General features: G+C 35.8%; 3 protein-coding genes across 3 annotated transcripts; 2 read left to right on the forward strand and 1 right to left on the reverse strand.

The window, feature by feature from the left end:
* Nucleotides 1-197: 197 nt before the first annotated feature.
* Nucleotides 198-4,018, forward strand: LOC105959181 (hypothetical protein). Its single transcript, XM_012983227.2, has 11 exons — nucleotides 198-488; nucleotides 609-693; nucleotides 1,543-1,736; nucleotides 1,977-2,059; nucleotides 2,505-2,550; nucleotides 2,648-2,704; nucleotides 2,815-2,869; nucleotides 2,997-3,097; nucleotides 3,223-3,286; nucleotides 3,406-3,539; nucleotides 3,665-4,018. The coding sequence occupies exons 1-11, from the start codon at nucleotides 411-413 to the stop codon at nucleotides 3,842-3,844; spliced, it is 1,077 nt and encodes a 358-aa protein (XP_012838681.1). The 5' UTR covers nucleotides 198-410; the 3' UTR covers nucleotides 3,845-4,018.
* Nucleotides 4,019-5,208: 1,190 nt separating this feature from the next.
* LOC105959182 (RNA-binding (RRM/RBD/RNP motifs) family protein) lies at nucleotides 5,209-8,235 on the reverse strand. Its single transcript, XM_012983228.2, has 5 exons — nucleotides 7,758-8,235; nucleotides 7,481-7,615; nucleotides 6,449-6,517; nucleotides 6,188-6,369; nucleotides 5,209-5,656 (listed from the first exon to the last, which is right to left on the reverse strand). Exons 1-5 carry the CDS (start codon nucleotides 7,911-7,913, stop codon nucleotides 5,470-5,472), a joined length of 729 nt encoding a protein of 242 aa, XP_012838682.1. The 5' UTR covers nucleotides 7,914-8,235; the 3' UTR covers nucleotides 5,209-5,469.
* Nucleotides 8,236-8,689: 454 nt separating this feature from the next.
* On the forward strand, nucleotides 8,690-10,234 carry LOC105959183 (hypothetical protein). Its single transcript, XM_012983229.2, has one exon. The coding sequence runs from the start codon at nucleotides 9,234-9,236 to the stop codon at nucleotides 10,041-10,043; it is 810 nt and encodes a 269-aa protein (XP_012838683.2). The 5' UTR covers nucleotides 8,690-9,233; the 3' UTR covers nucleotides 10,044-10,234.
* The last annotated feature ends 2,938 nt before the right edge of the window (nucleotides 10,235-13,172 follow it).

Raw genomic sequence — 13,172 nt, forward strand, 5'->3', positions numbered from 1 at the left:
CATAAGATTTAATTTATTTAACAAATCATAATATAACTTATCATACTCAACGAATCACAACACTTTCACATTTAATTGTATGAGTTGCAAAAATTCAATTTAGTAGTTGTATGTATGCTTCACAAAAAAAAAAAAAAAAAAAAAAAATTATTTGTAGATGGCAGTCCGCCAAGGGAATAGATGGTCCCACAAATTGTGAAGGCAAATGCCAATCCACGATTTGCTGAGTCACCTACTATTTGGATTTATCTTCAACCTTCATAATTCATAATTCATAAAAATAAATCTTAAAATTCAAACAGTTCCAGAAACTGCACAAACATCCTCTCCTGGTGAAAAAAAGGGCAGTTACTTTTTCCATCTCAAACGATCTAGGTCTAAGTACCCAGCATCGGAGGATTCCGATCACGATGCCACCGCCGTCAACGCCTCGCGGCTCCGCTTATCTCACCGCCCTCACTCTCGAAATTGAGAAGAAACTTCAACGTGTATGTTGTACGAACTCTGTATGAGTGTGTGTGCGCGTGTATAATTCTGTTTTACTTCATTTTTTTTGCGATTTTGCAGTATTCTGAGTAATCGATTGTAATTGGTTGATTCTTCTTCAGGCTTTAGCTTCGGTATCGCAGAGACGAAACTTGTTGCAAGAGTTGTTCGCCGACATAGCTTTGGAAGTAGATGATCGCGCTAAAGGTAAATCCTGGATTTTTTTTTTTTTTTAATTGGTTATCGTTTCGTGGAGCATTTCCTGATATATGTTTTGAAATAAAATAAATTAAATTAAATTAAATTATTCAGCTTAAAAGACTCTCCGCCAAGATATTACTACTAATTGATTGTGGAGTTTTTGTTCAATGGCTTGCTTCTGGTATTAAATTGATTTCCTTGTGTTATCCAATGCTTTTTGTTGTCTGTATCTGTTTTCAGTTTCACCCTTCTTAGTATTTCTGTTCAAAGAACAAATAAAAATTGGAGTATTCTCTTCCTTAATGAGTTGCAATATAAGTCTCCAATCAGTTCCTTAATGATTTTACTGGCAATACTATCGTTTTGCTTAATTTCGGTTGTACTCGGTGAGATCCTTTCACGTAGAGTAGTTTGAAGGTTAAATGAAATGTTTGGTGGTTTTGTACGCATCCACAACGCGTTGCTCGACTCTATCTGGCTGGAGAGTGAGATCTCTAAGTACGCGTTTCCACAAAACTTTGGTTAACTCTAGCTGACACCATCTTTCAAGAATCAATTACCATACATCATTACTCATCTCAAATTTGGTCACAGTTTCCTAAATCGGCATATGATGATTCTAAGTTCTAAATGTGATTTAAGTCCCCTTTTTTATGAAAACTGAAAAATGAAATTCAGGAAAAGCAATACGATTCACAAAAAAAATCCTTTGATGAAGAATTGAATGTTTTTTTCTTGACGCACGTGCTTTAAAAACTCTTTTGGTTTAAGAGGTTGTCTTGTTTTTGTTCATAATACCTTTGATGGTGCAGTGATTCTTTCATTTAAATCCACTTTTTTCTGTTTATGAAACAGATATGATTTTTGGCGAGGAAGATGCAATTTCTTTGGCGGACGATAGATACGGTTGCCCAATATGCTTCTACAATGTTCTTGCTGATTATTTTGTACGCATGCCACAAAATGGAAACTCATTCCTTGATCTTATAGTACAACTTTGGAGTCAGCCATTTGCATCTAATATTTTTCCTCTCTTGTTCCACAAGTGGGTACGTGTTTTATGTTCTTGTGGAGGTCTGGTTATATCTACTGATAAGAGGCAGAATCCTATGTAATAGAACTTTATTATTTTAACCTGTCCCTCTATTCTCCTGTCCCGTTTTTCTTGTGATCAGTCATTGTCATGTATGTACTGATTTCCTCATTCTTATTTCATTCTTGTTATCTTGCTTAAGAGAGCATATTTATTTTATCCCACCAATCTTTGACATATACTTCTATATTTGCAGATGTTTGAGGTTCAGCTTGACAATCCTGAAGTATTACTACGTTACTCATCTGCTCTTGTCCAAGGTGTTACAAATATCTTCTGGTACGACCTTGTCCTATTATTTGTTTGAGAATTAATTGCTAAACTAAAGCTACGTACGCTGGGGAAACACCAGCAGTACAGCAACGACCCGGAATTGAGATCATGTAAATCAGTGGACTATGTGCATTGAGACACATCTATTTACGCCATCTAGGCGTCAAATTTGTTTCTTATTATTTCTAATCAAAGACTTACGTGGAACTATTGCGTTTTGTGTTAGATAAACTTTGTCCTATTGTTTTGAACTTACAGGATGTACATATCATATGAATCCAGTAAAAAAATTACTCTGATTAAGATTGTCACCTCTCTCTCTCTCTCTCTCTCTCTCTCTCTCTCTCTCTCTCTCTCTCTCTCTCTCTCTCTCTCTCTCTCTCTCTCTCTGAATCCCCTGAGAATTTTTTTAGAAGAGTTGCCTTATCGAATATATATGCATACAATGCAGGATCGACATCCAAACAAATTCAAGGCGCTTCTTGAGTCTCTTTCGTGTGAGAAGTTTTTGTCAAGATAATTAATTCCCTGTTTACTGCATCTTGAGTTATGTGTCAGATAATTTAATGAACTTAATTCTTTTAATGGTTGCAGTATCTGCTAGATGAAGTTGCTTTAGATTCTGAGAGATTAAAGAAGATTCCCCCTCAGGTCTATAACATTTGTCTTCTCCCTGACAACAAGATTCCTTATTAGTAAAAGCTTTTCATCAATGAACTTGTACTTCAAAAGTAACTTCCGTTGGTTTAATTTCTTACCAGGCTCAGCGAGACTTATTTCTTCTCCTCTCAAGATTCATATTCTTTTACAACTCAGGTTGAACGAATCTTTGACGTCACTGTCGTGATTACGTACAGTATTCCTTTCCATCATTTTTCTAAGAAGAAGTGATTGTTTTATTTGTAGCTGACAAATAAAAGAAAAATGATTGTTTTATTTGTAGCTGACAAACTTGAAAGATTTGTGAAGCAATTTCCCGATTTTCCAAATTCTTTATTGGTTGGCGGAGCTGCTGACATATTTGTCATTGAACTATCTGATCAGGTATCAGTTAAGAAACTTTGTAGTGATCTAATTGCATTATTATATGTACTAACCTATCAACCATTTCGATCGTATATTGGTAGTTTTGTTATCATGTCACTTATTATAGATCCTTGTGTTGTCAGCTTCAGAAGTTGAAGGTGGAGCCAGTGCTTCTTCACTACCTTTATCAGATAAAAGTTCTCCAAGGTATTGCTCATTTTAACAAACAGTTTTTGCTGTCCAAGCAACTCTAATTTTTTTTTTCCTCGCAATTTTAGATGTAACAACATATGAACTATATTTAAGCTTGTTTATAATGTCAACAGGACTTGAACTCAGAACGACAACTAGTACACGACTGAAAACATGTTTATACAGCTTCACATCTCCAGGTGGTCCAATGTACCCAACAAGAGCTGTGCGTCACGCAGCCTGGGGCGCTCTTGATTTTCTTTTTCCTGTGAGTCGTCTGAATATTACCAGTTTAGAACACTTAACTGCATACTATGGCTAATTAGAATATGACGAGTTTTTTACCATATGCGGAGCCAGTTTAATTCTTTGATGGATGGTGCTATATTGCAGGTTGGGAGATATCCGCGGCATATGATAAGTCTCTTCTTCAGATTACTTTATCCATGGTATTGGCCCTCATCTTGTTGGAACTTTGTAATTTCCTGTATACAAGCTGTACTGTATTCTATCTTGGGATTGATTCTTTCTGGTTGGAAAAGATTGAGAAAACCAAACAATCATAGATTATAGATGCCCTTAATATTTTTGCTTGTTTCTTCTTAATATTCGAAGTTAGCTATTTTTCCCAATCAGTTGTCCGATTCGTAAAGGCATTGTATGTTGTTGTGTGAGATACTGTTGTATCAATAAAACAGTAAAATACCTCAGTTGCTGTTTTTTTATATTAAATTCAAACTTCCGAAATAAGCTTAGCTGTTTTTGTGACCCAATTTTTGATGTATTATTGAACCAACACAGACATGCATTAGTTAACTCTGAGTGGCAAGATTCTTTTAAACTATCAATGTGTATCGAACCGTACATATTTCACACACATCCGCACTACCCAATGTTTTTTTCACCGGGTGTAGCATATATGACTATGAGACCCAGTAATATTACCCAATGGAAATTCTGAATATATTTGTTCTGATGGGGTGCAGTTTGAGCAACAAACAACCGTACTAGTTGCTCAATCCTTTAAATATCCTAATCCAATAACCTGTTTTCGTAACAGTTTAGTACTAGTTGCTCAATCCTTTAAATATCCTAATCCAATAACCTATTTTCATAACAATTTAATCCGTTACTCTTGCCATATAAAGGTAAACTAATGTTATGAATATAGCAAATAAGACGACTCCAGTTTCATTCAACATTGTCTGATCTGCCCTACGCGACATATTTTGATCCACTAAACAAAGTGAGAACCACAGATCACTGCTCGATAGCCAAAACGAGCTTTGCTATTATTAGGTTTTGCAATGCAAATGGTTAAGAAAAATCCTCACTCGAAGAGCATTTCTCTGCAAGAAAGTCCTCACTGGAAGAGCATTTCAACAGTGCACCCATATATACCTGTTGACTTCACCTACACCTTACTTTGTTCTGTCAACAGTGCAACCTTCATAATTAGATAGGATAAAACTCAAAAGATTTCTCATTAAGAAAAAAAATAACTCCAAAATGAAATATCACCACACTCAATTGTGGACACAGAAGCTCCTTCCAGCACAGCACCAAGAGCCACATAATGGAGATACTGAAACCCAGTCAAAAGATCCACAACCAGAATTTGACTCTAGATACTGTACTCAATTTAAGAGATACCATTACCAAGAAATATATATCTCCATGAAATAAAAGACATAACATAAAAACCTTCATGAGTGCAGATAAGCAAAGCCTTCTTGGTCTACAAGCTCATGCTCGGGAAACATATACTCCTCTTCACAAATGATATAAACCAGTTGGGACAGAAACTGAGGGGGCTCCCTCAAACTTGATGCTCCATAATTTCATGATCCAGTATCTCTCCAGTTGCAAAAGCAAGCAAACTGGATTGCTTCGAATTAATTCTTCACCATACCTTCAGCAGACTTAAACAAGAGGGATGCTACTACAACCACTCGAATCTTTAAGGAGAAATGAAGGATACTGAAATGTTCATTACACACTTTTGTCTTAAATTCATACGAAAATATAAAGTTGATAAAACACAACAAGTTCCCTGAACCAGAGTTGCACTCCCCCACCCACACTAGAGCTCTCTTTCTTTCGAAGAACTAATGTTGGTTAAAGTAAAGTCGTGTTGAAACTTCAGGTGTTGGAACACATGAAGTGCAAATAAGTACATCCACTATATATGCTACACATTAATTGGTCTGCATTGAATCTGCGTGATACTTCTCCAAGTCAGCATCCAGATCATCTGCAGATATCTTCTCGTTCTCACCACGGCCTCCTCTTCCCCGTCCACGGCCCCCCCTCCCAAATCCACGGCCTCGGCCAGCGCCGCCACGCGATCTGCCAAATCCGCCTCTTCCTTGTCCACTGTTTCCACTGTTCCAAATTCAATAAACACTAAATAAAACAACTATAGAGCATTGATACCAATAACAAGAATTGGTTAAAAAAATCCTCTCTGCTACCCGAAAACAAAAATCTTGCAAAACAAACAAAGGTTTAGAAGGTCACTAAGCATGCACCGGGAGATGCATTTTAAAATCATGGAGCTGTGTGTTTCACAATCTAGGCAGAATGATGGGGCTTATTGTTCAAACTGTTAGGACCTACAAGTACTTCACTTTGCATGTCAAATATAGGTGTAAATGTAATGGCTCCATAATATCCGGGTATACATCCAGACAAACCAATTAGCATTTGCATCTTCCTAGTTAAGACTGCCTCTAAAGAATCTTGTAGAGTAAATTATCGATCATCGGCTATAAAGATGCCACATTCGTTCATTGAAGAGGAAGTTTCTAAATTATTCATGCGCAAGATTTAGGTCTGATGGCCAATTTCGATCTTCCGATGCATAATGTACCAGCGAAGCAACATATTAAAACATTGCTTTAGAAAATTACACACCTTCGAGGAGCTACATTTGGTTCGGCAAAAGCAGCAGAAGGCGGAAGACTAACAGCAGCAGCTGTAATGTTTGTTCCCACAAGCTCTATTTTCATTGGCTTCCCATCAAGCTGAACGTTATTGTACCTCTTGACAGCAGCTAATGCATCTTGTCGTCGTGAGAAGACTACTTCAGCAGTACCCTAGAGAAAGGGGGTTTTAAAACCACAGCAAGAAAAAAACTTCACCCAAAAAAAAAAGACTGTTAAACTTCGATGATACCTTTGATCGGCCGCTCCTATCATAATGTATAATATATCGTTTCAGGTCACCGACCTCCGCAAACAGTTCCTGCGGTTGAACATTCAATATTTTCCTGGTCAGTAATGTTAAATGTAAACCTTATGCAACTACATACAGCTCAAAGAAACAATAGAGAGAAAACCAACCAAACAACATGCCTATATCACATGAATAGAAAAATAATCAAAACCTCCTACATGCAAAACATACTATGTCACAACATGCCTATATCACATGAATAGAAAAATAATCAAAACCTCCTACATGCAACACATACTATGTCATCAACTGAAATGCTGGTCGTTTACATCCACTAGTTCATAAGGGGTCAATGACAACCAGAACAGCTCACAAGGGAATAATCGAACTGCACAATCAGGAGCTTCTTTGTATTCCACTTTTATCTTATTTAAAAATAAAAAAGGAACATCCACGTCAAGGGTTTACTTATACACATCTTTGCAGATCAAACATGTAGCTTAATTCTCCTAGTGATTCAAAGTTTACAAAAGTTAACCAAAATCTACAATGCCGTCATTTTTTTCTCAAAAAAGTACAATTGATGGAAGAATGATGTTTAGCACATTAACTAAAAACATGGTGGTTTCTCCTCAAGATACTCTTTTTATGAGCAATTAAGCCACAAGACTTGGTCCTAGAGCAAGCATTACGTCCAAGGTTATGATTAGCTTTTCTTATGTGAGATTCCACTTGGCGATTATCATAGCTAAAAATCTGAGTAAATAATCATAGCAAAAAACTAATACTGCTAACCCTTACAGCAACAGACTTTAATATTGTCACACAGTATAGCAATTATCGTAGCAAAAATAGAAAGTGAAAAAAATCACCTATCACTGAGATCATATCAATCAGGTAAACAAGATAATTATCATATCTTTCACAAAAAAAAAAATTTACTGCCGAAGGTTAAAACAAAGAACGGCATAAAATCCAGCAATTTGACAACTACTTGGAAAGATCAGGAACAAATAAAAAAAAAAAAATCACCTTAATATCCTCGTTAGAAACCCCATAATCTAAATTGGAGATGTATAGCTTCGTTCCAGTCTCGATACTAGAAGGTTGTGGTTGTGCTCGACTACCAGAGGAGAACATCTCATGACCCCAAGAAGATTCCGGTGCCTAAGCAACGCAATAAATCCATCATCAGAAACATAATACAAAAAATTCTCAGAATTTCGAGTTCGAGATGAGGTTTAAACAAAAACCAAAAAAAGGTGGGAGATTGGTACAAGGAAAATCAAAATTAAGAAGGGGATCTGACCTTGGGAGCGGTGTAGGGGCCGACTCGATTGGCGGAGCGGTTAGGCTGGCGGCGAGCTGGGCCGGGGCCGGCGGCTCGGCCTCTGCCACGGGGCGCGGATTTCTTGTTGCTCTTGATGAGATCGTCGAGAGTCATGTCCAACGCAGCACCTGACATCTTCTCTTCCGTATCTGTACTTTCTCACAAACGAAGAGGTAAGATAGATCTGAAGCAGCAGACGCTAATTAGGGTTTGTAAGAAAAAAGATTTGGGGGTAGAGAGAGAGAGAAGGTGGGCTGTGACTAGAGAGACAAAGAGCGCGTGTGCCAAGCCAAAACAAATTTCAACTTCGGTGAGACTTTTTATATTAATTCATTATTATTAAATTGTTATATTTTGTTGATAATTTGGAAATATATCTATACATATTTTAATAATATGGTAATTATCAATAATAGTTTGCTTTCTAAAGAATTGTTTATTATTTTAAAGTTAGAACAATAATCCAATTCCCTAATTGGACTTTTATAAGCCCACAATAGAAAGGCCTAGTACCTGTCAAATTAAACTAGGTCCTCCAATTGATCCCCATCAATAAATCAATTAACACATTGGTGGTTGATTGATTAGGCCTATTATAAAACCAATGTCTTCAATTTATCACATTAAAATAATACTCCATCCGTTTCTAAACAATTGTCGTTTAACTTGTAACACGTTTTAGGAACATAAATATTGTTTGACCAAAGTACCCTTGTTCACTTATTAATGCATAAATAATATTGCAGAGCTCACAGGGGCATAATTGTAAAATGTATAATTAATGCATTATTCGAATTGTAAAAAACAAAAGAAATTTTCAAAAGAGACGGATATTTCCAAATATAGACCAAAATACCCCTGAGCCTACAATCGTTTCCTTCTTGTTTTTTTTCAAATTCATGTTATAGGGATGGTGGGCCGAATGGGAATGAAACTAGAAAATAAATTTAAATTTTGTAAGTATAGAACATTAATACAAAGGTTTTGGCTTTATGCCAGCCCCCATGTGAGGGATCCAGTGAAGATGTGACCCCTCCAACAATTCTACACACACACACTCACACTCATACACATCACCCATTCAACTTTTCTTTCCAAAGCTCTTGCCCAAAAATCCCACACATCCTTTTCGTGTGAAAAAACTTAATCTTGTTCTTGTCAAGATTTTTATTCAAACGATTTCTTGCATTCAAAATTTCTCAACTCAGCTTACCTCTTTTCTTCTTTCTTCCTCTCTTCTTACACGTGCAAATCCCACAGAACAATGCTTTGTATAATGGAGAAAAGATGGTAGGAAATTTCAAGAAAAGGGTGCTGGCCCTCACCACTTAGTTTTTTGTTTTTTTTTTTTTTGAGGAAAATATATTTGGAAAAAAAAAATCCCACCTGGGGTTTGTAGTTTTGGGGTTTCCAGTTCAGTTAATTCAGTGTTGGAAGTGAATTTTCTTGGTAAAAATGGGATCTTTTAGTGGTTTAGGAATAGGGTTGAGCTTTGTGTTCGGTTGCATTTTGATGGGGCTAGTTGGCGAGCTCTACTATTTACTATGGTGGAAGAAGAAGATAATAGCCAACTCTACTAACAGCAGTAGCAGCAGAGAAAATGATGACTTCTCTTTCCACTTTTGCTGGAGAAACCCTAGCTCGTTTCGCAGCACAGCACAACTCACCAACTCGGTGAGAAACTCACAACAAGATTTGGAAATGGGCTGCTCGGACAAGGACTCGGAGTTCAAAGGGTATAATAGTAATTGCGAAGAGGATTTGGGGGTGGAAACAGAGTTGATGAGGATCCACAATAGATTCCTCTTCACCATCAAAGAGGAAAGCAGAGAGGATTTGGAGTCCGAAGATGGGAAGAAATCGAGAAAAGGATCAAGAACTCGGAGTTTGAGTGATCTTGTTTACGGTGTCGATGGTGGCATTGGCAATGGCACCCCGTTTTTAACCCCTTTGTCGTCGCCGATTAAAACCCTAGATTCTTACAATAATCACGGGTTCAATCCCCTCTTCGAGGCGGAACTGAACAAATTGAGATCTTCTCCTCCTCCGAAGTTCAAGTTCTTGAAAGATGCCGAGGATAAGTTACTAAAGAGGATGCTGGAAGAAGCGGAAGCCGGTCGAAAAAAAGGGTTGAAGAATGACAAAATTGCCCCTCAAGATGAGCAAAGTGCTTCGTATGCGAGCATTTTGAGAGAGCATCTTCATAACCAAGCGACGCAGGTACTTCCATTAGCTTCGTCTCCGACTTTCCGACACGGTGCTTGATGACAAGTGTTGTGTGCATTAGTAGGAAAAAGATGTTGGTTGGAATTGTTTTAAGTTGATTGTTTTTTTCGAGTTTGTGTTTTCGCACCTGTTCATATTATTACAGATACTGAAACATCTGTGTTTTGATTCTTGTACTTCCATTGATATATAGAGAAGAAATTGATCGTCTAGAGAACTTTTATTCTTCATTTTTCTTGGTTGTGGTTGTTGTTTTAGTTTGGATATCAGCAGCAATTCTTCCAATAATCGAACAAACGAATTAGAGAATTCGATTTTTCGACCATCAATTAGTTTTTACTATAGGTGAAAATCGGACGGATTAGACCATAATTAGCGCACTCGAAAAAAAAAAGAATATGTATTTTGGTTCAAATCGTAACTTTCGGAAATTTCAATCGAAAATGTTGACCATGTTCAAATCGGGATTGGCGGAATTCGAAAAGTTCGTTCGAATTTCCGCTATGGTTTTTTAAGGTGATTTGTGTACTATAGTGAAACAAAATACTTGGAATGAGTGCAAGCTCTCCTTTAATTAAAGGCAAAAATTGAATTTGATGATTGTGCTTGAATTATTACTCTCGGCAAAATCCTTTTTATAGTAGTGGTTTTTGGTTGTGATCAAAGCTTCGGCCATACTTTGTCAGAAAAAGAAAATGTTGGCACAGAGACAAAGAGTAATGGCTAAATTTATTTGATAATTGCAAATGATTGGGGTTACTTATGCTAGGCCCATTCATTTTCACTCCTAATATAATGTTAAATTACGAAAAAAGTCCTTCATGATTGGATAACTACGATAATGACCCCCAACTATGTTTTGATTTATGAAAAACCCCCTCGTTCATTATGTAAATTTGACAATGCAAGGGTGGACGTTTAAGATAATACGTAGTTAATTGATGGTTGTAATTAACAAATAGTGGATTTCGTAATTTATCCTTACCTCCGAAATTGACATAATTGTTTAGAATTTAGGTAAATGATATATATGAACATAAAATAATGATGTACTTTAATCTCATTAATAAAATAAAATTAGTTTGAAAAAATTTAATTCTTAAGTGACTCATCTTTCCAAGTGCTTTATTGAATTAGGGGAGTCTTTATTACTTTCCATAAAGTTATTATGTGATATATTGAAACTTTATTCAATAATAAGTGGTTCATCTTTCTTTCTTCCTTTCCATTATCTTTTTGTTTGAATTTCTATAACTACCCTCCCCTACCTTCACCTCTTCCCATTGTTGCAAACATGTGAAGTTATTCCATTATGATTTATGAACGTTGTTATGATTATGTCTATCATGATTTAGCAAGTAATTTTGTACCACGTGTTTATATTATTGCTTTTTAGTATCATATAAATTTGTTGCGTAAGATCATACTGAATTCGTAATTAAAAAAAAAAATTTGCTACGATTTTACTATGGATTTTCTCCGTAGCGAATACAAACGTGACAGAAGTTTTACTATGGTAAACGTTCTTAGCAACTACTTTTTTTTTAATACGGTAAATCCTAGCATTTACTATGATTCCCATATTGTTGCCGTATTAAAATAAACCTTTTATAATGGTTTTTTAGATATGTTCCTCAATTTAAGTCATGTATATATCAAAAAAAAATCTAAATGATGACTATTTTATTTTTTCTAAATGATTATTTGTATATATTTAATATTTCATATAATTTTTTAAGTTATGCTTTTATAAGTTTAGATTTTTTTTTGGTTACAAATATGATTTAAATTATAAAATTAATTATTTATTGTTTTTTTTCCCATAATTCATAAAAAATAATTAATAATGGAATATTTCATCCAATCATATAGAGATTCCGTTAAAGTTAACAAACTTATGCACCGAGTAGTTATAACGAGATGAATCATATAGATAAAGAATGAAAATAATACAATTAAAACATGAAGGACTAAAATTGAATTAAATATCAAGATGAGGAGCCAGTAGTGAAATTTTACATTTATGTAATGTTAAGTGTATATTTTTACACTTTATCGTATCTTTTTATTTGAGCTTTTTGTGTGAATTTACGATAATTGGTGCTTAAAAAGTTGATTTATTGTATTCTAGGTACAAATTGAAGTATTGGAAAAGTTTGGGGTCAAAACTGCAATTTTGGAGAAAATATGGGCCAAAAGTGAAATAATAAAAAAATGCTGAAATTGGCTGAAAACAGGCCCGCACGGCCGTGCCAAAATTAGCCTATTTTTGGCACGGCCGTGCCAAATGCTGAATTTGGGCAGAAGGTTCGGCGATTCTCGCGCGGCCGTGCGAGAATTGCACTGATTTTCGCGCGGCCGTGCCAAATCACGTTGGAGGCAATTTTGGACTTTTAAACACACAAGGAAACCTAGAATCATCTACCAAGTTGGGACAACTATTTAAGCCCAAACCAAGCACGAATCACAGGGGACTTTTGACACAACCTTGGAGCGAGAGGAGCGAGAGAACGAAGAATCGAAGACGGAGAATTGACAAATCTTCATCACAATTCTTCCTTTATATATCTTTTCTTAATCTATTTCTTTTTATGTTTTTATTATGTTTTTCGTTATGAGTAGCTAAGTTTTTAATCTAGGATTTTGTTGGAACCCTATGTGGGGATGGTGAACCCGTTTTCTTGGAGATGATGAACCCGTTTTCTTGAGCTATTTTGATAATTAGACGGTAAGTAGAAGAACCTTCGAGTAGTTTTCACCGGATGAGTGTGTCAATTGCATGTGGTGTCGTAGACATACAGATATCACCTTAGGTAGCCATTTACGAGACTTGTTAGTTAATGTTTTATTCATAATTGGTTTGCATAGACATATAGTGAATCGTTATGAATAATAGACTCATAATACACGCGACAGCGGATTATGAGTAAATTAGTGTCTCGGGTTAATAATCATGAATCATATATTTCATAATTGAGGGGTTTTGGGTGAGCAATTCTTGCATAGGGGGAAGATAAAATCCTAGGTCCGTTTTAATTGATATTTTCCTGTGTTATTTGCTTTCTTTATTAGTTTAGTTGTTTAATTGATTTAATTTGACAAACTTGCGTAGGCTGGATAAAAATCATAATTGTTAGAATTTGGTACTTAGGATTAGGTAATTTGCGT

This window comes from Erythranthe guttata, chromosome 14, assembly GCF_056151865.1.
Source record: "Erythranthe guttata isolate IM_541 chromosome 14, IM_541, whole genome shotgun sequence".
NCBI classification, from domain to species: domain Eukaryota; kingdom Viridiplantae; phylum Streptophyta; class Magnoliopsida; order Lamiales; family Phrymaceae; genus Erythranthe; species Erythranthe guttata.

Excerpts from the sequence above, each read along its gene's own strand:
- LOC105959182 (XM_012983228.2), bottom strand. The coding sequence starts at position 7,913 with ATGTCAGGTGCTGCGTTGGACATGACTCTCGACGATCTCATCAAGAGC. Across the intron at positions 6,518-7,480 it reads TTTCTAACGAGGATATTAAG|GAACTGTTTGCGGAGGTCGG; the intron begins GTGATTTTTTTT and ends GTTCAACCGCAG. Across the intron at positions 6,370-6,448 it reads ATAGGAGCGGCCGATCAAAG|GGTACTGCTGAAGTAGTCTT; the intron begins GTATCATCGAAG and ends CCCTTTCTCTAG.
- LOC105959183 (XM_012983229.2), top strand. The coding sequence starts at position 9,234 with ATGGGATCTTTTAGTGGTTTAGGAATAGGGTTGAGCTTTGTGTTCGGT.
- LOC105959181 (XM_012983227.2), top strand. The coding sequence starts at position 411 with ATGCCACCGCCGTCAACGCCTCGCGGCTCCGCTTATCTCACCGCCCTC. Across the intron at positions 694-1,542 it reads AGTAGATGATCGCGCTAAAG|ATATGATTTTTGGCGAGGAA; the intron begins GTAAATCCTGGA and ends TTTATGAAACAG. Across the intron at positions 2,870-2,996 it reads CATATTCTTTTACAACTCAG|CTGACAAACTTGAAAGATTT; the intron begins GTTGAACGAATC and ends TTTTATTTGTAG.